Source organism: Archocentrus centrarchus, unplaced genomic scaffold (genome assembly GCF_007364275.1).
Source record: "Archocentrus centrarchus isolate MPI-CPG fArcCen1 unplaced genomic scaffold, fArcCen1 scaffold_167_ctg1, whole genome shotgun sequence".
In the NCBI taxonomy this organism is placed as follows: domain Eukaryota; kingdom Metazoa; phylum Chordata; class Actinopteri; order Cichliformes; family Cichlidae; genus Archocentrus; species Archocentrus centrarchus.
Window position 1 is genome coordinate 6,191 of NW_022060212.1, and position 25,667 is coordinate 31,857.

Sequence of the window (25,667 nt, forward strand, 5' to 3'; positions counted from 1 at the left end):
ATGAAGCTCACTGAAACGGCAGATGAATGAACTCGCCCACAAATTCCAAATTTGCACAAGACAATCCAGCTGCACTGCCTGCTCCGCGGCGCCATTGTAGCTACTTATAACCCGCGTCTGTTAAATCCACTGCCTTACCCCTATAACGATATACCCAAATGCGCGCTGGGCTCAGTATACGTACCCTCCTCCCCCTTCTACACACACGCACACAACACACACACACATATCCCATCCCATCCCCGCCCCTCTCCAAAATTTTAGATGAAAGGGCTTTTGGATTTTGGATGACGCTCTGTATCACGTGTTCATAGGAAATACACTCGCTATAATTTTTTTTGGAGCAGCCTCGTCCTGCACCGCCGACCATAGTTGTTTTGCCGTCTTCATACAGTGTAGCGGAGGGGTGGAAAGGTAATGTAATGTAATGTACCTTGCCGTGGTCACTGACGGGTTCACGCCAGTTCACCGGGTTCACTTGAGGAGAGCTCCCACCCCCTGCTCGCCTCCTCTTCTTCTCAAAACGCAACGATCGGAGCTAATCCAATATTATTCATTTATATATTAATGTCGGATTCCATTTTTTCCCACCGACTGCTGAGGTAAGGACACATCTATTCTTCCGAACCACGAATACGTCTCACTGGGGACGAGGTGCGATTTCCAAAGTTGTTTACTGGAATTATGTGTCGCTATTGAATATTGAATTTTCATCTGGTGCTGTAGTGGAGGCAGTTTATATGAAGTCGCCAATGTATAAAATGGCGACAGTAGGTGGAGGAGGGGGGGGTGGAGGATTTTGGGGAATATTCATAAGGTTATATAGAGTGGCAGATCGCCTTTGGCAAGTCGGCTCCGAGGCAGTGTGTTGCCCCACAGCCTTGTGAATGGAGTGAAACGGGTTAGTTTGACGGTTTTTTTTGTTTTTGGGTTTGTTTTTGTTTTAACTCGTCAGTTTGTACAGTTACAACCACGGATCCTCCGGCGGGCTCAAATTGCGCTCCTTCTCGCGCTATACAATGTGGCGTATGTGCTTATTTTATTGCACAACGCGCTCTATTTCCCCCACTGTGCTGTGAGTGTGAGTGCTTTTACTTGTGAAAGACTTCTGAGCACAGTACTATAGCAGCGTTTTCGACTGATATAAACAGCCTCTGAGTTCATAGATGTTCAAACTGTACGCCAAGTATCAATTTTCATCTATTGATCGCTCACTCACTCCAAATTTCTTCCTCTTGCCAGAGCAGAAAGGTAGGCCTGTATCTCTATGCACAGGACTTTTTTTTTTCATTTCCTTCTCTTCCTCCTACCAACATGTGCTGGTGCCCTACACACACACACACACTCTCTCTCTCTCTCTCTCTCTCTCCTCTCTCTCTCTCTCTCTCTCACACACACAACACATACACACACACACACACACACACAATAAAACATGTACAGTACAGTAAGCAAAGCTTATTTTTTTTGGAGAGATATTTTGCAAACTGTGAATTATCAATGATGCATTGATTTAAAAATATATCTGCTCCTGTTGGGCACATTGTCCTATACATAAATATTGACCCAGCTCTGAATGCCATGTGTCTCTGTCTGCCTTTAGGGGAGGGACCTCTGCGCTGACTAATGTTGTCTCTGTGAATCATTTGTGGGTCCAGTGTCCATAACACAAGAGACAACCCCAAATTATTCAAGCAGTCAGCTAGACAAGCATGATTCACTGGTAATTTTTGGAATGTATTTTAATTATTTAACCAGGCAAGCTTATTAGAAATGACGTTGGTCATGGAAATGACTGCGCAACTCTTCTGCCACAGAGGTTTTCCTCAGACAGTAGGTGTTTGGGGCTGTGGGGAGAGACTCCAAGTGGGGAGCACACAGTCCAGTCTCCAGTGAACATTTCTGCACACCGATAGTTAATTTGCAGGCTGCGTGATGACCGGCAAAACAAAGGTAAATGAGCTCTCGCTGTGCAGCTCCGGCAGACTGGGTTCAGCTTGGCCCGATGAGTGTGTGTGGAGGTTTTCACTCCAGCAGGACGCTTACACCGGGGGAATGTCAATTCCCTTTTGTGGATCCCTGGGAACGGTCTTCCATCTCCCTTCTCGGAACTGCTCTAATGAGGCCAGGCATATTGCCTTTCATCCCGCACTCCCTGCAATTAGGCACAGCTCATAGTTTTCGTCATGGCCACAGCGGAGTGTTTGTATACACAGACACAATGTAGTGGGCCAAGAGTGCCCACTCCCCTCCCCAAAAAAAACAGCATCTCTGCCCATGCCATCCCTCCATATACCTGGCATACTTTACTTTTACGGATGTGGTGCTCTCATTTCTAACAGCAGTTGCTGTGGATGTTATGTTTGTGTGTGCCTCCCACAGCTTAAAACGAATCCCGTGCCAGAGAATACCAAGGGAGGTCATATGGTCATGATTTGCAGATTTAGCTGACATGGGCTGTATAACATTCCTTGGGTTCAGAGAAGAAAATCAACTATCTAATGCCAACCAGATCTATTTCCAGCCGTTTTATACAAACAAGCATTCATGATAGCGGCATACCTCATGTTCCTCACAGAGAATTGTCCAACACACAACGACAACTCCTATTTCTCCCACCAAAAAAGACCGGCGTTCAAAGCAGGTTCACTTTTATTTGGGTCTTTCATCCTTTTTGGTTTTGCTTTTGTCAGCGGACCAATGCCGTATCGAAGCCTGGACCGCTCAAAAGGCTCACTAAAACAGCATGTTTGCACAGTTCCAACCAAAAGAAACGTCCGTGCACTGATGGGTGGGAAAAACCTTGGGGCTAGTGGAGGAAAAAAAAAAAAAGCCCCTGCCACTTTCTCTGTCCCATGCAAGAAAGGTTTGGTCAGCAGGAGCTGGCATTTGCCAGGCTTTGGCAGTTAGAAGAGGCTGTGATGTCAGCCATTTTAGGATGGACAGTACAATGTGCGATATGCCGCCATCTTTCTTCCTTTTCTTCTTAAGTTGCTAAATGAATGCCTGTAGTCTTGGCTATAGAACTGAAGAACTTATTCATGAAAGCGATTTAAAAAGATGCATGACTCAGATTTTTTTTTCCTCAGCCGCACCACGGTTTATTTGTCTGTCATTCATTCGGGCCACAGATAGAAGGGTTGGCAGAACAATGTCAAATTTCAACAGTGAGCGGTCACATTTAACACAAAACAGGGCCATCCGAGAGCGATGCCGGCAGACGGGCAGAGTGCGGTAGGTATACGCTGCACCGCCTCGGTCTCCAGGCCTCCGCACAGATTTTGCAAGATAAAAACAGTGACAGGAGGTCATTTGTGTCCTGTTCAGCTGTGATATTTTTTTTCATCAGCCCGTCACACTCATGAGAACGGTGCGGCTCAATTTTTTTTTTTTTTTTTTTTAATTTATTTTTTTTGCTACAATGTGATTGAGAGAGAGAGAAAAAAAAGCCAAGTTGCTGCTGCAGACCTCACCCAAAGTTGACTGAAAGAGACTTGAACCATGAATGGAGTTTTCAAAGATGGCTGGCGGGGCATGTGGATTAAGTTTGTCCTGCACCGGATGCAGTCCAAGGAATTCAGTGTGCATGTGTGTGTCTTGAGGTTGGGTGGGTGTAGATGATTGACTCTGCACTGTGTGTGGTGTGTGTGTGCGTGTGTGTGTGTGTGCGTGTGTGTGTGTGTGTGTGTGGTGTGGCGTGGTGGGCAAGGGGAAGAGAGAGGTTGCCATGGCAATGTTAACACATGAGTGGCACCACCGACTGGTCTCCCAGTGGACGAGGCTGCAGTCATGGAGGTAAGAGGGGGTGTGCGCGAGGAGGAGGAGAAAGAAGGACGTGGACGAGTTGGCTGACAACCTGCGTCTCAGACATTCAGACACTAATACGCACACAAACACACCCATGGAAAGGAATAATAAGAGCCCACAATGGAGACTGAGACCACACACCGAAACCTCTTCATGTGTCTTCAGCTGGACGGGCTGTGAAGACCTGTGTGCTGTATTAGCACTGTTCTAATGACCCTGATGTCTCTGAATTGTTTTTCAGCACACGTAACGCTGGAGCTCGACACTTATGCTGGCAAGCGCACACAAAGATGTCCCCAAACTGAAAGCTGTCTGTCCGTCGTTACTGTCAGAAAAGAACCCCACATCAGTCCGCACCGGCATCATGATGGACACGAGATACGAGCAGACACGGCGGAAACAGAACAATTCTACAGTCAGCCGTGTAAAGGCTCCCAGCACTGGATCACGTTTCCCTTATAAATGAGGCGCCATTGTTCCCTATCTCTTCTCTGTGCAAGACAGTAATTGCTCTCTGTCTCTGGCTTATATTTGGGTGTCCAGCTGATCCACTCACATGACGTTAATCTATTTAATGGACATTTGGCAGGAAAGAGTCCTGCTAAACAGATTTTTTGATCATTCAAATGTATCTGTCAGGAGTCCCCCCCCACCCCACCCCATCTGCCCCAACCCCCAGCGGACAGAAAATCTTTTTTTTTTTTTTTTGGTACAGATTTTTATTTTTTTTTTGAAGGAGACTCTCAAGACAGCCGCGGATCACTGTCAGAGCAAATTACACACAAAACAAATGTTGTCATAAGTGAGAGAATTTATTCCTCTTTTTTTTTCTTCTTCTTCTGTGACTGTCACACCGAGAGACTCCATGCCCGTTATTCAGTTCAAAGAGAAAGATTTTTCAGATCGGTGTAGGTGCTAAATGTTGCGGAGGTGAGGTGTGTGTGTGTGTGTGTGTGTGTGTGTGTGTGTGTGTGTGTGTGTGTGTGTGTGTGTGGTAGAGAGATGTGTGCCTACAAGGTGTCAGCGGGGAGGAATATTGAAACAGCACAGCCTGTCATCATCATCAGTCATCCTCTCACTTCACTCCCAAATGTCTGAGTTTTGTCTTCCTTTGTCCTTCTCCCTCCTCCAGCCTTCACATTCTCATTCATGTGACAGGCGGCACAACACAAACACCAATCTCTGTTTGTTCATGTCAACTGTAGGTGACCCAACAATCTGGGAGTGTCTGAATCAGTGGACTGCTTTGAATTAAATTTTAATGTCTAGCAGCCACTTTGCAGCCTCGCCTCCCTCTTCCGCTGGTAGCGGCTCGCCGTAGATTGGGCACGTTTTTGGTGTTGTAATATTGTAATTACTGCAGCAGTTTATGAGGTGATGGATGGGAATACACGCTCCTTTCTTTCAACGGGTTTTTGCCAAAAACAATTTTTAAAAAAAGGGAGCGCTCTCTGTGTTTGCCATTTAAAAGTAGAAGCAGTGTAATTAAATATTAATGAGATGTAAATATAATATTGTTATGGAAATGATGGTGTAAGAGCACATAAGGCTGTAAATCTTAATGCTGCTATTAAATCAGGCGGAACGTATAAACCCCGTCAGAATTTAAACCTAGCCTAATCCCATTTGTTTGGAAACACTCGTTTTTGAAAAAGTGGAATGGTTCAAACGTGGTTTAAGTCCAGCGAACAAGGCCTCTCAGCTTCCCCCTGAGCGTGGGTGTTCAGAAAGCACGTCTGAGAGCTCTACCACTTTCCCTCACTTCAGCTACAACTCCCCTGGTCAAATGAGATGAAAAGAGTCCCCCCACCACCACCACCGCCACCACAGAGACGGTGCCACTGCGAGGACATACAACACACCGAGGACAGTGATCATCTGAGCGTTGTCTGCCTCGGCACTGAAACACAAGGCCAGGCTTTTCAGAGGGAACCATTCAATGGCTCCCTGTCTGGGAAGCCCTTGTCTTGCACGTCTCGCTCGCCAGATAAAGCAGCCCATTCTTTAGATAGGTGACCTGATTCTTTATGTAACCTTTCTCAACTTTTGGCTTGTTTCAGGTTTTCTCATGCAGGAAGTGGAGTGTTTTTTCGGGGAGGGGAGCGTCTGTATTAGGCCAGCCTCTGTCTTGTCACAGACCGGCGTCCCTGCAGGGGCTGCCGCACCAGTCGCAGCCCACAGCCAAATTACAGTACCCTCTCCACGTGTTTAGTTTTCGAGCACATCCTGGCATATAATTCGCTCTCTGGGATAAACACAACCATCGACACAGCTCAGACAAACGGTGCCAACGCTGATTTTTCACAAAGTTCTATAGCATAGTAACATCTCTCACACAGATGTTTCAGATGTGCATGACTACATCCCTCTGTTGCATGAAAGCTGACTTCTAAATCCCTCGTTCCGTGGAACAACCTCAGTGAACCCCGTGTCCTCACCAGGGGTTAATCGAGTGTGCCGTCAGAGAATATCATGACCTCTCTGGCGGCAAAACATACAGCACATGCCCGCGTCTGGATGCAGTGAACCGGGATTACTGCATAAGATGCTGGTGACCTAGGTTTTTTGTTGTTTGTTTGTTTTGTTTTGTTTTACTTTTTTTTTTTTTTTCCCTGTCAGAAAGCAGCAGCCATCACTGGAAATGAAAGAGAGGTAGTTATAAGGAGGACGTCACAGCCTGTCTGGGATCAGTGTGTGCTGTTGAGCAGTCATTTGAGGGTTTTAATTCTGGAACAGGTTCATCTTTTATTTACCATCCAGCCAGCCGTGGTGAACGCGCACGTGGATGCAGTAAAATGAAAAGTCTGTGAAAGTGCTTTTCAGTGTGTGCAAGCACAGCGTGCCAAAAAAAACATATGCTGCAAGTATATGAAATGATTTCCTTTGTAACCACCAAACTGCAGCTCGCAGTGTTTGAGGTACGCTGGAGTTGAACAGAAAGCAGGTTCAGGGGAAATTAATGCAGCTGATGTTGTTGTTGGGGTGATAAGCTTGTGGTAGAGGGTAAAGCTTAAGTGATATAGAAAGATGATGTGGATGAGACTAGTTTTCAGCAGCACATCACACATCAGTGCCTCTCCAGTCTCAGAAAAGGAGACGGGAGTGAAATACAGAGGCTCTGCGCGCGTGTGTCAGAAGTTCATTCAGAGGGCAGAGGCTGCGGAGCTACGGCTCTACTTTGATATATTTTTTTTTCCTCGTTTGTTTTTCATGTTTCGCTCTTACCACTGGTAAAATGACTGTCAAAAGCAGCTCTGCTGCAAATGCACCGCAGACTGCGGTGCCCCTGTCATCTTGTTCTACAAACTTTGTTAAGATATTTGCGAGAGAACCGAGGCACGTTTTATAAAAATGCGGCGACGAAAGAGGGGGAAATGTTGAAGACTGAAGTGACAATCCATATCCATCCGTATAATTGGAGTGTTATAGAAAGGGAAAGCCTGTGAAAGTGTTTTGCTAATGGATTTGTGCACTCAGTGATGTGTGTATTGTGTTTGTATGCATGCATGCATTACCATGCTGCTGGCTGAACAAATGCAGGATGAGACGGATTGAGCCGGGAGCTTGTATCTAGCTTTGGATGTATTTGTAGTAACCTTAGGAGAATATTTCAAGTCCTCAACAGTACTGTTGTCAGCTGGCTGCTGCAACACACACACCAGACATGCAAGTTGCCTAATTTCCATCTCCACATTACATTACGCCTGGAAGGTGTGCTGCGTACAATGTAAAACAAATGGCTCACATTCAAGTGGACTCAAATGTTCACTCTGGCAAATTAATTTAACCTTCATATGTTTGCTTTATAGTAACAGACTGACAGGCAGCAGGGCAGGACGACCTGTGCATGTGACAAATGTTGAAATATAGCGCATCAACTCTCCTTCAAAAAATAAATAAATAAAAATCTACTTTATTTAAAATGATCATTCTTAATCGCACACACAAAGACAGTGGAATATTTCTGTCAGGCAGAAATCTGTGTGCATATTTTGCATATTTGTGGTTGCTGAGACAATGTGAAAGAGTATGTGGGGGTTAGTTTCAGTCAGCAGTATCAATTTGTAGTGGAGTGCATCTCACTCAATGGGTGCAAAATCACCAGGGACAATATTTATTTAATAATGGTATTAACTCTTTCCTGAGGGGAGGAAACAAAGATCTTGGGACTGGGAAAAAAAAAACAAAAAAAAAACAGCATGTCACATTAACACACTGACTTTTGCTTTATTTCGCCAGCAAGCAGCATTTTTACGATGCTTTCTCAATATCATGAAGCTTTACTAATTATATTTCAGAGGATGTCATGCTATTAATAATGAGAAAGGCCGATCCTAAGGCAGCCGTGGAAAAAAACAACAAATATCAGCGAGATTAGGCTGTCATTTCAGGCTGCATGAATTCAAGGAGTGTGTCTGTGTGTTAGGGGAGCTCTAAATTACATTATATTAATATATTCACTCATTACTGGAATGCCTTTTCCTATTCAAATTCACTCAATATATTTAACGGTAAATATTTTTTCAGCACTCATGGAATCAGCGTAACAGAATTTTAAGAGATGAATAATAACCGATAATTTGTGCGTGACCTCTGATGTCATTTTTAAATAATTTGCCCAGCGAGCGAGGTTCTCGTTACTTCGTTCTGTACGGTAATTTAAGGTGACCTTCCTCTTTGATTATGATCATATAATAATAAAAAAAAAAAATCTTTTAAAGAAAAGCTCTTGACTACTTTACTTTAGTGCTAATTGCTGATAAATACACTTATCACACTGAATTTCCACCTACACATATTACCCTGTGTGGAGCTGTTAGCGTCCTCCGCATCGTGCTCACTGTGATATGTGGTGTAAAAATGTTTCATGCTTTTCAAAGCATAGAATATATACCTGCTTTTCATCTGACAGGTCTTTATCTTTCATTTGCACTATATTCAGGTTTAATACATAAATTTGATTATCTCACATTATATTCCTCCATTTTACCTCCTCTTACTGTTTCTTACTCCCTTTTTTTTTTTTTTTCCCATAATTTATCGTAAAGATAAAAGAATCACGCTTATCTCTTCTTTTGTACTCGTTCCTCACAGGTTCCCTGGGAGCTGTTAAACTTGTCCATGTGGCAAGAGTCATAAAGTGGCAGAAGGCATGAAGCAACACTGTGATATCATAGTGGCTGGTCCATGACACTAAATTCCATTCAACCCTCTCCACTATCCACCCGCCCTCTGTTCTCATCACACCGGACAACCAATCGCTCACTCTCCCATTTACACAAAGCTGCACCATGGCCAGCAAGAGGAAATCCACTGTACCCTGCATGATACCATCCAAATCCAAACATGTGCGTGAGGAAATCATACTGGGCTCGCTACCAGAACTCCTACCAACAATCCCAGAAGATAGCATACTCAGCATCTCTGGAGAAGAGTCTGGGCATTTCTCTCACAGCTCCTCCAAATCTGACAGTGGCAGTGAGATGCAGAAAGGAGGCACATACAGCTGCCTGACTTGCCGTTTTGAATCCAGAGATCTCAACTACTTTTTGGATCACATGCACAACTGCCACTTAGACTTCAGGGCCCAGCCCACCTTCTACTGCCTGAACTGGGGGTGTCAGTCGTCCGCTTTGAGGCTCTTGCTCTGCACAACGCCAACGCCCACCCTAAAATAATGGAGGGTTTGGTTACTGCCTCTCTAGCTGTCAACAAGAGGGATGGAGTAACAACTGTTGAGCAAAGCCTTTTCACGGACAGCGGAGAAGACTACAGAGAATCTGGGATCTCTCTCACCAAAACACCTATTGCAAAGATGATGAAAGCCAAGGGGGAGCACAAAAAGATTGTGGTTTATCACACTGTGGAGGTACGGAAGATTGACACTGGAAAGGATGTAGACCCCAGCATGCTGAAAAATGTGCCTGAACTCCAAAACGGGGCTCTCAGTGTTTCTGGGGCCCCAGCTATGCCGAGGACCACTGTCACTCACGTGATTACGACGACAGTGTCCAACCAAGTCTTTCACCAGCACACTCCCTCCCTTTACTCTCCCCCCTCCTCTGATTCCAATAAAGACCTTCCAAAGGTGATGATCCCCCTCAGCAGCATCCCCACCTATGATGCCGCCATGGACACCAGCAGCTTTCTCAAGACATCCTTTGGCAAGTTTCCCTACCCGACCAAAGCAGAGCTCTGCTACCTAACAGTGGTTTCAGAGTTCCCCGAAGAGCAGATCAAACTGTGGTTTACTGCCCAACGACTCAAGCAGGGCATAAGCTGGTCTCCCGAAGAGATTGAAGAGGCCAGAAGGAAGATGTTCAACACCGTGTTCCAAGGTGGAGCACCCCAAAAGCAACCCACTACACCACGACACGTCAATCACTTCGTAACCCACCACACTGTAACTGCCCATCCAGGCTCAAAAGGACCAAACTTTCAGATGGCCAAAGTTCCATATGGCAGTGGAAAACCCAGGCCTGTTGGAGTCATAGCCACACAGGCCAGCGCGTCAACCAACCCCCACATCACCCGGGTCTCGTATTCTACTCCAGTTGTTCCCCAAAGTTTCCCTCTGTAGTCAGAACAACACAGGTACTGACCAAGAATACTGAACCCACTGTGGAGCCGGACAAGAGCAATGGCCTGGACATGGCTGGAAGCAGCGGTTGTGTCAGTAGCACCAGCAACATTCGAAGCAGCAGTAGCAGCAGCAGTTGCAGTAGTAGCAGCAGCATCAGCAGCTATTCCAGCAGTAGTAATGGTGTTGACAGCCTCGCCAGGAAATCGGTGCACAACAGCAGCCAAGCCAACAGCATCAACAGCATTGCCACTTGCTCTGCCAACATTAGCAATAATGATGAGCACTGTGTTGCTGACACCAACGGCAAACCAAATGTCAAAAGGAACAGTTTACCAATTGGATCGGAAGGTTCAAAGAGTAACAAGAGTCAAGAGATCACTGATAACACCAGCAAATCTAACATCACTTGTAACAATCATGACAGCGGCATCATCAGTGCACAAGAGCCCACCCACGCCTCGAAGCCCAACGATGATCAAAACAATTCCATTCACATGACCAACAACAACAGTGTTAGCAGTGACTATCCCAGTACTACCTGTAATGACAGTGGCCCCAACCTGAATCATGCCAGCAAATCCCCAACTGAAAGCACCAGCACCACTGTCATTACAAAAAGCAGCTCATCCATTATTGAAGAAGGTAAAAGCAACAAAGACTTTCCCATGAAAGGCATGTCAATCTTACAGCAGCTCATTAAGGAGGAGGACACATTTGCTGGGGACAAAAGCTGCCCAGAGTTCAAACTTGACCCCATCAAGATCAACTTCAAGAGGCTGAAGATGTCTGAACCAGAGAATACATCTGAGACTGTGCATCAAGAGCACAAGTCCGAAACTGCGGAGGCGTCAGCTGGTCAGTCATCTTTTTCTCCCCCCTGGGGCAACAAGACCCCGCAGCAGTTGCACATCCTCCGGCAGGTTTTCTCAAACACCCGCTGGCCCAGCAGTCAGCAGTACGAGGAGCTGAGTGTTCAGACAGGCCTTCCTAAGTCAGAGGTGGTGCGCTGGTTCAGCGACAGCCGGTACAGCCACAAGAATGGGCAGCTGAAGTGGTTGGAGAATTATCAGCGGCCACCCGCAGAGTCAGAGGATACGAGGGGCCACGGAGACACAGAGGTCGAGTCAGCCAAGGACCCTCCAGCGGCCAAAAAGCAACTTGCTGAGCAAGACATGAACAAGCACCTTGAAGGAGAAGCAGGACTGAACTCAGGGCAGCGGGTTGTGTGGCAGGATTCATACTCACCGCTGCTGGGTCTGATGGGGTCCAAGGGGAGCGGCGAGCGAGGCCAGTCTGAGGAATCAGAGCAGCCGGGAGCTTTGCAGAATCTCTGGTCAGACAGAGTGGAGGACCACCAGCAGCCAGTGGCTAATCAGTCACTCATTGAACAACAGACTGATTCCAATCAGGCCAGGTATTTCTGACTCGCAAGAATCCTTTTAGAAACTACTGAAGAGACACATTTCACTCACAATGCATTGTGATATTTTACAAGCTTAGTGCTATTTATCAATCAGGGAAACAAAAACACTGTAAGGCAGGTGGAGTGATGAAAGTATGACAGCTTGTTGTTTGTAGTGACTGCTGCGTGATGTACAGTAAAAAGAAAGCAGGGGAAGTGGGTACAAGTACTCACGCTGTGTTGCTTATTCAGGCAATCAAAGGTCTGTGTTTAAGAAGCTATTTTTAGTTAAGTAGGAGTCTGGCCCGCTGAATTATAGATTGGGAGCGCATGCTAATATATGTGAATAAATCATGACAATTGTCTTTGGCGAGTTAGATTTCCAAGAGGCAAGATAACCTGTACACAGGCATCTTTTTACAACGCTCCCTCCCAAAAAAGTACCTTGCTTACAATACAGCAGTAATGCGATACAACCGCAGTGTTCCGATCACGCCCTCACAGTTTGTGTATGTTTTGTTTGCCTGTCTGTGTGCGTGTGCTGCTAACAGGGATCGCCTGAGGATGGAGATGCTGGAGGTGTGACGACGCGGGCTAGCTCTCACCAGAGGACCATGACGTTTAAAGGCTGGCTCGCTCCCCATGGTCTTAACACGCGAGAAAAAGAAAAAGAAAAAAAAAAAAAGATTGTTCATAATGACAGCAGATGTGATTGTAGCTGGACCGTTGGACTCTGACTGTAACTGTGAATACCCCCCACCCCTCCTCCTCCTCTTCCTCCTTCTTCTCCTCCTCCTTCTCCTCCTCTTCTTCCATCTGCCATCACTTCCTGCCATCGTCAAAAGAAAGAACTTCTCACCTTTGAGTCCTGTGATGTTTAAGCCTTTCATGCTTCTTTGTGGTTGTGTGGGGAGGGTGCACAATGAGGTCAGTACGAGGGATCAAAGACAAGAAAGAGAAAAGACGCACACTGACTGGAAAACTGACTTGAATGAGCGAAGATAGGGTAGGATAGGGCCGAGAGAAATTGTTCTGGGGTCAGAGGGAGAAATATATATATATATATATATATATATATATATATATATATATATATATATATATATATATATATATATATATATATAATGTATGTATGTGTGATTGAAACTGCACTATAAAAGAGGGTTTGTACTGACTGGACAAACAAATGATGTGTCAAGGAAATGTTATTGTTGGCTTTGTGATATTTTTTACTTTTTTAGCAACCAGTACTTCAGCACTGCCTTGAATTTTACTTTTTCCTTTATTTGGTTTTTCAATTCTATTTACTCTTCTATAGTCACTGTAAGTCCAGATGCAATCAAACATGTTTTATTTAGATCTGTATAAATGTTGGTGATCACTTTGCAGTTCAGCTACACGCAAGAGACTATATATAATGCACTAATGAAGACAGCAATGCTAAAATACACACTGCTCCACAGTAAAGGTATTGACCGCTCTGTCAAGATCAATACACTACACTGCCCTGCAAACTGAACAGAGAGAAGCCTGTCACGCTAACGTTGCCTTACTCAGCTCTGTCCATGTGTTTATATGACCTGTCTGTCCATCACCTTGCTTTCCAGCTACTGTGCTGTCCAGAAGAGAGAGAGAGAAAAAAAAAAAGAAAAAAACATGCCAGTGCATTGATGGTCACTGTTGGTCTATATCTGTGAAACAATCTTGTGCTGCTTTCTGTACACTTGGAGATGTTTAACTTTAAGCTGTAATTGTATCAAATATTGTTACTGGCAAAATGTTGTTTAAAGCAAAATTATCAATTTGATCCCTAGACACTGACAGAGTGAGATATTGTGCTAGCTAGAGAGCCAAATGAGGAGATCTTTGCTCTCCTCTGAATTTTCTTGTTTATATAAACATACAGTCACTACATGAATCCTACTAAGCTGCATCTTTGTCAAGCTGCTAATAGCTAAGAACGGTGCTATACCATCCAAAGTGAAATTGGAGGTTGATCTCCTACCAGCAGTGTATGCACTTGTGTCGAATGTTACAAATTTATTTTGGTTTGAGATAAATGGAATCTGGACTTACGGTGTTATGATGACTTAAACTTTTATGAAATAGTCTGATCATAAAGCACTGTTGTATCATCCTTTCTACACTTCTGAATCTTTACAGAATAAACTGAATACTCACCAAGCAGCACAGCCTCGGTTTTTTTTGTTCAGCACCTTGTGCTAGGGGGGAATATGAATTATGTGGTGCTAGTCAAATTATACAGTGTGATGAATGCTCAAGTAGCCTGCAATGTGCTGGGATAGGAGAAATGCATACAGCCTCACCTGCTGGTGAGCAGCTGACAATGCAGTTTGTGCTAGGGGGGGGGGGGGGTGTACACATTGTAGTTTAAGCATATTTTTAAATGCACACGGCCCCGTGCATTGTACTCTAGGCAAAGTAAGGGGCCTTCTAGACTTTAGAAACATGGATAGAATGAACCATGAACCTAATAATTCCAGCCCCACCAATTTGTTTTTCCATCTAAAGACAGTTTTCCTATGGTGCCACTTAATTTCAAAATATCACAGAACCGTTCGTTTTGAATTTTGTATGTGTATTTAGAGTCCAAGCTTGTTCTGCTATTACAACAGATCAAACGTGCTTAAGAGTGCTGTAAACGTGGAAAGAGCTCCACAGTGGTTGCAGCTCCAAAACCAACAGGCTGCTGTGAAGCTAGGGGGCCCACCTCTGTTCAGGGAGGTGGGGGGGGATAAATAATAATAATTCAGTAACACTGAAACAAGCATTCCCATTTCAGGGGGGTTGTTAAAGAAACAGACAAGTGTGCCATAGATTACCCGGTAAGGTTTTATTCATTTTTCCAATCTACAATGAGCTGAAAACTCAAAAACATGATCAAAGGCTATGACAAAAAAGGTAAAACAGGAATAAAATGTTGACTTTACAGCTACTTACATCAACTTTACTATAAGAGTGGAACAGAGTTGAGTAAAATGAACTGATAATTCACATTAAATGTTACATTACTCAATCCTCGATCATTACACAATTAAAAACCTGCCTACAATTGTAACAGTTTGGTGATTTTTTTGGCAAAGTTGATATCCCTCACACACTTTCCATTTTCTGACTTTATACATTATCATAGCATTTTCAAGTAACAGATATGGGAGCTCTTTTTTTTTTTTTTTTTGGAACAATTGTTTAAATTAAGTTAAAATCAGATGTAGACGGGGCTATGCAGCGAGAGTCGGAGGATGCTAGCAACAAAAGGATAAAAATGATTGGTTCACATTTACAATGAAAAAAAAAAAAAAGTCCCTGATAGAAGCTGTAAAACAAAATATTCACATTCTGCTTGTTTAAGTAAATATTGACATGGTTGCAGTATTTTCCCCCCTTTGCCTGCCCAGACATCCTCTTCCAAGCTCAACAATTCAACATAGTCCAGTTTAAAATTATTTGCCAAACAGCTTCCATGATCGAGCCCATCATACACACAAGCAAGCACGCACGCATGCACGCACGCGCACACACACACACACACACACACACACAATATCCAATTCCTCAAAAGGCGCGTGGGTGTAGTTAAGGAATTCATTCGATTTTACTTTTGTCTATCAAAATATAGAATTCATTAATAATACATGGGATGACTAAAATACAAAGTGAGTGAACAAAGACATTAAAATGATACAAAGCATTTTGTTTTTTCTTGATACAGTAGCTAGAGGACCACAGAGTTCAGGCATTGTCAGGTTTGTGTCCCCCAAAAGAGGACAATCACAGAAGGTAACAGGGTCTTTAAATTACAGGTACTAAACCTTGATTCTTAGTTGTGGGTAAAGTTCAGTCTTGTTGCCTGATCTCAGATCAGATGTTTAGACTATCCACAACTTCCTCCTAACCCTTCATAATGGCCTCATCATTTCACCTTGTCACTGCTTTTTGCTCAAAGTTTCTGAAATTCCTTGTCATGGAGCAAAATTCAGTTAAGCTATAAAACAAGTATCCAATTTTAAAAAAAAAAAAAAAAAAAAGGTATAATTAAAACCTCAAACTGGGATTTAAAATTCATAGTCATCATCTGCCATGTCAATGGCCCAGGCAAACTTCTCACGCTGAGTCTTGTTATAGATCTTCTCCACAGGAATACCCCACTTCTTACACCTACAACACAATGTCAAACAAGATGGACAGTTTTAGTGCAGCACAGTGCTCATCACACATACATGGAACTAGGAAAAAAGCACAGCAATACACCTGTTACACTAGAGTTACTGCTTCATCTGCCTTTACGTACATGTCAAAGTGATCTTTGACCACCAAAGTCTAATCTGTTCATCCTTTAGTAGCCCTCCTTTATGACCATCTGTGGTCGTAATGGTAGAACGTTATTTAATAATTACATCTTACCAAGCCACAGAAATACGAGGATCCAGATAGTTGAGTTTGGAAGTACCGAGCGCAATCTGCTTGTTCTCTTCTCTATCAGTTGCCTGCACTTCCAGCTTCATCAGTTGTTCTTCTACCCTCTGTACCGCTTTCTTCTTGCTCTCCACAGCCCTACAGACAAAGCAGGGAATGTAATATAAGCATGAAGCAAACAGTCACAACAGGAGGGAGGGGAAGAAAGAAAAAAGAAAACAAACAAAAAAAAAAACCCACAAACACACACCCCACCACCACCAACCTCTTTTATTAAACTTCTGACTACCTACTTTTGGATTTTTCATCTTTCCGTACTTTGGCATCAGCCTTGGCGCTCTTCAGTTCTCTCTTGGCATCAGCGAGCTGGTCCCTTTTAGCGTCGATCTTAAAATAAATAAATAAAATAAAATAAATGACAGTAACTGTTTCAGATACTGAATATGCGATAATGGTCAAGTTATCTGGGAGTTGGAAATTCCTGGAGTTTGAGTGGACCCTTTTGTATTTGTCATTTCTAGACACTCAGATTATTTAAACTCCAGACTACAGTAATTTGGACAGACAAGCACAATTCACATGGTGGGGCTCAGTCAGCTGGCTTGGGGCTGTAAACACTAACAAAGTACCCTGAATACAAAACAGAAAATTTAAATCACTATAGTAGAGTGATAAAAACTGTACTATAACCTGTAGTAGTTATAGCACTACAATATTGTAATACTGTTTAAATTTGTCAAACAAGGAGGGGTGACCTCCAAACTGCCTGAGTCAAATCCAGAGTGCACCGCCTTACATCTGCAGCAGGGGTAAATTGTCATGCAAAAACCATCAACTGATGTAGGTTGTTTTTTGTGTGTGTTTTTTTCATTTATTCAGATGATGGACAGTGATTTTCTTGCCCAAAGGAGAGGGAGGGAACAAAGTTCTGCACATGCTGGTCGGGCGGTCTTTAATTACCGTTTACAAAATGCTTCACCTTGTCTGCAAAGCCATTTATTAAGTCATCAATCTAAATGTGCCCACACGCTTGCCTTTTTTGTTTTGAAGATAAACTACATAATTGCTTTAGTATGTGTGCACTAGGCCCTCACAAGTGAGTTCCCTCTTTTTGTTCTGTTAACATATTTCCTCACCCTTGGCATTTGAGCCACTTCAGAGTTGTGATTTTTATATAAAGTGGTTGTTCCTCTTACAGTTAGCACTATTGTTGCTTTACCTTAGAATGAGAAGGCTAAATGCAAGTCTGAACATTAAACAAACCAATCTCCATGTCAGGTTTAGCAAGGGGGGGGGGAGATACATAACTGGACTGTTTTTAGTCCACTAGAGTTCGCAAAAGTAACTCTTTACCTTTGACTGCAAGTTCTGCATAGATTTCTCAAACGTCTTCGGTGGAGCCCTCTGATGGTTACATAGAATGGCCACTGCCCTGTTGGCCCTGTTGTACGACAGGATTTTGGCTGGAATGTTATCCTCCGCTAAAAAAAAAAAAAAAAAAAAAAAAAAAGTCATCAGTTCTCCGTATGTCAAATAACACCAGACAGCAAACAACACAAAACCTACATGAAGCTTATTAGTAATACCAAACGTTTGAGAGGCAACAGTTTGCCGTGTCTCCTGGTTAATTTTACATACAAATGAGGATTCTCGTTTTAAATCCTTTGACCAAACAGAACAATTTGGGTGGAAACACACCAGTTGTGAGCTCCTTCAGCTGCTGCTGCAGGGTGATAGAGGCGTTGTATGTACGGAAAACTTTGGCTGTCAGACCATCCATCAGCTCCTGAAGGTGCTTGTTCAGAATTGAAGTCTGAAGGAACATGTGTAATTAAGAAACTGAGTTTTAAAAGGGTAGATGGGGTGCTCTGAGAGTCATTTCAAATCTAATAGTGATTTCTCTCACCAGCACTAAGCTACATGGATTTAATTTCTTGAACTGGTTATATTTGACTTACATTCAAGCGATCAAACAGGTCATCATCAGGCTCTTTGTTCTCCATAAACAACTGAAGATTCTTAAATACCTAAAAGAAGGTCGATCACACATAAATACAGAAGCAGAGTTTACACACAAACACTGCATTTCAGTAAGATAATGGTGCTTACCCTTTTCTCCACAGGGACTTTGTTGTAGTAGCGGATCGAGTCTTTACCAAGGAAATCAAACTCTACCACATACTCCTGACCCTCATTCTCTGGATAGAGTTTGATATGTTCAACTCTCAGCGAGCAGCAGCCCACAGTGTCTGCAGTCTCTCCTTCTTCCTTCTCATTACCTGCTCTCAGAGCCAGCTAGTGTATGCCAGACAAAGATATTACCTTAAATGAGAAAGGTGTTCAAGAACCCACTAAACACAGCATGCAATGTGCAGTTAAACTCATTACAAAACTCAAAACCCTCCCACACAGTCAATAGCAATAATGGGACCTGACCTTATCAATGAAATAGAGAGCCACAGCCCTCTGTCTGATCCTCATCTCCTTGGACTTCCAGTCGTCGCGGTACTGGGTTCTGATACGGTCCACACATTTCTTCAGTCGACGAGCAGTTTCATACTTCTGCCAATCCTTTTCTCCCTGTAGACAAAAATGAGATGAGGCAAGGGTAACAAAAGGAATTAGACGGAATGTACCATTATGTGTCAACATAAAGAAGGTGCAATTTAATTTATGTCACAGCCAATTAGGACAGCTTGAACAGGAGTAAACTTTTACTTATTTTAAATTGAAATGACAAAACCTGCCCTTGAAAGTCTCTCTCTCTCTCTCCCTCTCTCACTCACACACACACACACACACAAACACACCAACCAACCATCATTTAACCAGACTTTTTTTTTTTTTTAAGTCACAGTGCACAAGTCAGCCCAGCCACCTACCTTGATTCGAGAGCTGGGGTTCAGCATTATGTACTTGATTGAGCCTTGTATGTTTTCTGTCCAGGACACCAGCCAAGTCACCTTATTGTCATGACGAACTTCTTTCCATTTGGTGCCACGAGGCGGCTCAGGAACCTTGGAATCCCTGTGTAGAGCACAATGAATATTACACTGCATCTTAAATAAAAATAAATAAATAAAAATCAAATGGAAAACAAAGTTCAAAATACAGACTACTGTACGCACTTGCTGCAGTTGATGATAATGTCTTCGGGCCTGATGCGACGTTTGAGCATGCCCATTTTTGGATGGTCTCCACGACCACGGAACAGGCCTGGGGGCTCAATGCGGAAGTTAGCAATACGTTCCTTGTGGTTATCCATGATACAGAAGCCATACTCCTGCAAGATGCGCTCATTCTCTTCCTTTATTTTCTACAAAGGGTGGGGGAGGAATAAATAAGTCGTTCCATGATGTAGGGGTCCTTTAGGTAGTCACTAGGAATCTAGTCATGAAAGTTAAGGTGGATACTCTTCACAGGTACCATTTAATGTGTCAGTTTTAATTAAAGCATAGTGGCTTGCTATTACGTAACTGCCCAAGGGATTTCCCCCTGAGTAACTCTTCAAGTTTCACAGAACATGTGGGATCAGTGGGGAAATGCAGAATTAAAGCCAAGTACATCTGAAACACTTCTGTTATGAAGTACACAACAGCCATGTACTTAAAAGGCATCATAACACAGGAGACAAAACTCTAGAGTCCTTTACAGGAGTCAATGAATATTGGGGTTTATGGTTAATATGCTGTATGGCCCACTGAACACAGATAGCAGCTTACCTGTTTATCCTCCTTAGACATAGCTTTCCTGGCTTCAGATTGTGCCTTGAAGTATTCACTCATCTCAGTGAAGTCACACTTCTTCAGATCTGTGAGCTTAGCCCTTTCTTCTGAAGTCATTTCCTATGGCAACAAAATCTTAGTTACTCATAAGGCACTATAGATTTAAAAAAGAGGTCAATCCATTAACAAGTGCTCATTTTTCTCCTACCTTCCTCCAATCTTTAAAGAAATTTTTACGGAAGATATCCTTTGTGGTGTATTCATGCTCCAGCATTTTGGCAAAGAAAGTCGCCACTTCTTCTGCTCCTGGGCTAAGCTTCATGTGTTTACCTGAAATATGTGCAAGCCACAGACATTTGTATTATCACTGAGCCCTTGACAGACAGACAGAGACGTACATGATAAGCACACCTGTGCAAAGTCTCACCATCATAATAAAATTTGACATTGCTAGGAAGAGGCTCATATGGTGGCGCAAACACCGGCCCTTTGTGTTCAAGGAACTTCCATTTGACACCGTCTGTGTATCCTCTCTTCCCACCTGGAATCAAGCAAATGAATCATTTCCATAATGACAATGAATTAAAAAAAGTTTTTAAAAAAAAGCAACAATACATCCATATGTCCTGTTGCCACACTGATAAGCATTGTAGGGATGATACAGCTGGCTAACCCAATTAACTCACCATTTCCACTTCTCCTCGGGCTCTTTCTTTGCTTTCTTTTTTCCATCAGTTACTTCTTTTTTGTGTTTTGTTTTTTTGGACTTAAAGTCCTAGGAAGAGGAAGCAAAAGTATTCTACTTCTTTCTCACAAAAATCAAGATTAACTTTCACAAACACATACAAAGATAAGACAGCAAAAACTGAAGAGCAATTCTGCACTCTCCTAAAAGCCTTTGCTTACCTCATCTTGTTTCCTTTTCTTCACCTTCTTGTCATTTTCAGTTTTAATTTTTTTAGGCTTGAATTCAGAGCTGAAACAAAACGCTCTTTGTTAACAGAACTCACATATACAACTTTAGCTGCATGGATGACTACAGGGATGCTGTATCCCAGTGAAACAGACTACTGTCTATGACTATAATGTCTATGTCTATAACATAGAGCGCTTACTCATTATCATCATCTCGTTCTCTTTTAGAGTCTTCTCATGTTTAGGAGAGTGGTAAAAATCATGCTCAGGCTCAGACTTCACATATGGAGGGCTGCCAAAGAAACACAAAAACAAATCACACAGCTTCATATGGGAATGCATCTGCTGCATCCTGACGGCACTCAGAAAAGCACAGTCCTGACTTACCTAGCAAAGCCATTCTCCTTTTCCTTTTTGATTCTCTCATCAAGGGACTTCACCTGAAATGTTTACACAATGGCTTTAAGACGCAAGAGGCTGAAGTGTTACAGCAAGTGACAACCATGACACAAAAGTCAAATCATTGGCATTTAATTGATAAAAATCTGTGTGCAGGGTTCAAAACTAATCTGAATGCACCACATGTAGGTAGATTTTTCATTCAACCACACTTGCAAAGCAGTTTAACAGTTGTTGCTAAGGTCAACTGTCATCTTTGCCATTATCTGAAGAGGTGTGTGTTCATCAAGCATATGAAAAGGTTTACAAAAGCTTCCAATTTACCTTGGTTTGATTCTCAAGCAGATATACTATCAAATACATTCAGTACAATTTTGCCATGCTGCCAGAGACCGGCCACATACACAGTACACCTTAAAGATTACTTTTAATTTAAAGATCGCAAATAGCTTTAGCAAATACTGACAAAAAGTTCAGGTTATCCTCAATAACTTATCGCCATCACTAGAAAGTAGTGAGCTTTACTGACTCATCAACTCGTATCAGATTTTCAGCCCCTCCAAATTAAACAGATGTGGACATATGCTGACAACTGAGAAACAGCCTACACTCACTACAGATATTGGCAGCCAGAGTTGTTTGTCCCACAGCAGCCACCGTAGCTGGGATTGTGCACTTGAATTGGGAGGGCTAAGAAAAGAATTCGGTTGACTGCAATCTATTGGCATCTAGTGGAGATTTTACATACTGTTCCTTCAAAATTATTTAGCTTCAAACTTTGCTCGAACCTTTAAGATTAGCTCAACATTATCCCAATTAAATTTACTAAAACGAGTATGTGTGAAAAAAAAGCTGCTTATTTTGACAAGTAGACCCCCCCCCCCCCCCCAATTCACAGTCCCTTTGGACTGTGAGAAAGGAAAAAAAAAAAAAAATAAAAAAATAAAAAAAAAATTTTGTACATTTAACCAAAATTTCATCAAGCATAATCCTGTAACTATCACAGTGCTGTGCAAACTGAAGTGTTGAAAAAATAAATAAAGCTTTTAATCCACAAATAATATTCATGTCTTCATTTAGCCAACATGTCAGCCTGATCTAGAATAATTCTATCAATCTGTAAATGTTGCAATCATGCAAATCCTTGGAAAATTACCTTCTCTTCTTTCCTCTTCTCCTTGTGCTTTTCCTTGTATTTGTCTGTGCTGCCATCTTTGTGCTTCATCTTTTCCTTCTCTTTGTCTCGGTGCTTTTTATCAGAGGAATCCTTGTGATCGCTATAACGTTAGAAACGAAGAGAAGTATTATTTTACAGCCTACAGCTTCCCCTATTCTGTCCTTAAAGACAGTAATCACACATGTCTAGAAAAGTATAAACTCACACAATACCTGTTGCCATATTTAGATTTCTCCCGTTCCTTATCCTTCTTGTGGTCCTTATGTTTGTGTTCTCTCTTTTATACTTGTCTTTATGCTTGTGAGAGTCTTTGAAAAGAAAGTTTTATCATCTTCAAAATGAACATGGTAGTGAAACAATGATACACTGAATTAAAACCAACTGTCTGCCCACAGTGAGGGCAAATATCTAACAGTGTACAAGTGTGTTTCAATACAGAAGTCCTCTGAACTAGAAGCTAAAGCCAAGACAGACAACTATTACCAGACAACTTGAAAGTGCACGTCCTTAGGTTCTCAGTAAAAACATGATTTACACTGTGCAAAAAGGTCTGTACATGTCCCACAATCTGAACGTCACACAGAGTAGCACAGCACCTCCTAGTGCCACTATAAGCTGCATGTTTTGGACAATATGAAGCAACTGGCATGTTAAAACATGCAAAGGAACTAAATAGCCTTTTGAGCTTCTTTAATGTGCAAGCCAAGACTGGAATATAATCTTAAAGAAAAGTAGTAGTTATCACCAAGACCTAAATGCTGGCACCAACAAAATCTGGTTATTTTAGAGAGAGACTCAGGAGTTCTAAGACTGAGGCAAAAGTAGATCTGAGAGCTTCCAGCCTATCTAACAAAAGGTCCTAAAAAGTAGTTGTCTATGATCACCCTCTTAAAATAATGGCCCAAGTCACTTAACAAAAGTTTTATTTTTGCCTCAATTCAATTGTTCAGTAATTCAGATGTCTTTTTTTCCACTAATGATAGTTTTGATGTGTTCTGCTCTGTGATTTATGCCAGATTACTTTGTGAAATTACAAGTATGGCTGCCAATGAATCCCAAAATTAAGATATTTAGTCAAATCTGAAAGGGAAGAATCATAAGTTAGCTAAGGGTACCACAGACAAATTTTATCCCAGTGCTGATTAGTCGGAAGTGGACTTGTGGCATGACATGACAGCCTAAGTGACACTTGGAAATAAGATTCCAGCTATGATTAATAATCTTATGCCCATTTATTAGAAACTTCTATAAAAACAATGCACCCATAGACACATTTGGGAGGGGGAAAAAATAAAATAAAAAAATACTTATCTGGCAAAAGAAAATCAAAATGTGTTTTCTGGACATTATGATTAATATGGTGATTTCACACAGTTGATTCCAGCATTAAAAAAAAAAAAAAGTCTCAAACTCACTTTAAATTTTAACAGTGTTCAGACCATGTAATATCTAATACTCTGACTTGCACTGTGATGGGGATTGAAGAGGTTCTGACTTTGTGTTCAATGCTGAAATATGAATCTACTCAAAATGAACTACTCTGTCCCATAAAGTGGGAAAGTAAAGTCTCAGTAGTGAGCAAAAAATATAAGCTATAGGCTTTTAATATCGCGTATTTAAAAAGAAAACCTACAGTCTCTTTGGCCTCCACTTGGTAATCTTAATGAAGCACTATGACTTTCCATTTTCCTCCACACAGCCATCTGCACTTCACAGCCTGAGTTCAGCTTGCAACAGTCAGGCCGCTACACCGAAAAAAAAATGGCGCAGAGACTAAGTCCTCAACCCCCAAACCCTCACTTTCAGGGGGGAAATGTGCTGCTAAAAGCTCGCCAACAAGGGACACTAAAACGATAAACTAATAAAACACGTCCAGCTGCGTGCCAATATTGATTCAAATCGAGAAAATAATATACGGAAAAGCTTTTACAAGACCTCCCTTTTGAACAATAGGCGCTTGTGAGTGAGACAGAGGACTTAGTCTCTGGACGCCATTTCTGTCCTCTACTGAGAACTAACGTAATGTTAGATCAGTTTAGACAAGTCAGAGTGAGACAAACTATCCTTTACCTTTGTTAGTTTAATATAATAAACTTACCATTGACCCGGGAGCCACAGTCAATCTGGGGAAAAAAAGGATGAGTGTTAAAATTCGCAGTCGATAAGCTAACTAGCCGGCTAACTAACTTTGAACTCACTGGATAGCAGAGCGACAGTTACTTAGCTAGCTAGCTAGCTCGGTTAGCTTGCTATGCCCAGTGGTAAATGGCTTAGCGGCTAATTCCGAAGCCGCTGCGGCTAACGCTGGTTACAGCTAACGTCAACATAAATGCTGTCTGAGTTTGTGCCCATCATTATAACGCCGGATGTTAACTGTAAAGAACATTTGCTACATATTCAAAGTAAAAATGTCATGAAAACTGTCAAGACGCAGCAAACAACAAAAATGAGTTTGCTTACAAACACAGCCGGCTAACGCGCGCTAGCAGCCACTACCGGCCGAGTTACCCGTCAAACCAGGCAGAGTAGACGGAGATGGTACCCGGTAACCACTGGGTGATGACATTATAAAATACTTTTAACATTACCTGGTCCTCGTTGTGGGAATGGTCCCCACTCATTTCCGAAACGCTGCAGAACTGTAAAAATCAAAAATTAAAAAAAAGAGAAGCGTGTAGGGTTCCACACACCGGCGAGAAGATGCAGGCAGAATGAAGAAAAGATACGCTTGTGTAAGCGATATCTAAGTCCCGATTGTACGCCAATGCGCATGCGCTTAAATTTAAATGGTACAGATCATCGTAGCTCCTCCTTCTCACAAAAACGTGTTGCTGTTCAGGCCCACAGAAGTGGCGAGGTTCACATGCACCACGAACACATTCAGTCTCTATTAACTTGACCTCCTTCCATGTGAATGAGAACGACATGAAGGATTTACTTTAAGTACATGTTATCTGTAATAATAACACACTTTAAGTTACCCCTTAGTCTATCTGAGTACTGAACAAATTACAGATACAATGTACAGAGCCTGTGAAATTTGTTTTTATTAGTGAGTGAAAATAAGTCTAATTTATAGCTTGGTGTGTTCACTGATTTTAGTGATTTCAAGTGTGAACAGGAGCCTGTCCTGCACAACCTTGAGAGCCAGCAGGACTATTGCATAATAACTTAAAGGCAAAGGAGCTGATATTTTGTGGTGAACAGAAAGACAAAGTG

The 25,667-nt window shown here is 42.4% G+C and overlaps 1 protein-coding gene and 1 pseudogene across 1 annotated transcript; one reads left to right on the forward strand and one right to left on the reverse strand.

The window, feature by feature from the left end:
* The first annotated feature begins 305 nt into the window (after window positions 1–305).
* On the forward strand, window positions 306–12,463 carry LOC115775501 (zinc fingers and homeoboxes protein 3-like). The gene is given in 5 exon segments (XM_030723030.1): window positions 306–602; window positions 8,902–9,417; window positions 9,420–10,367; window positions 10,370–11,804; window positions 12,344–12,463. Coding segments are annotated over 4 exon segments (2,736 nt in total). The 5' UTR covers window positions 306–602; window positions 8,902–9,098; the 3' UTR covers window positions 12,378–12,463.
* A 2,486-nt stretch (window positions 12,464–14,949) lies between these two features.
* LOC115775503 (DNA topoisomerase 1-like) lies at window positions 14,950–25,190 on the reverse strand (annotated as a pseudogene).
* Between the last annotated feature and the right edge of the window lie 477 nt (window positions 25,191–25,667).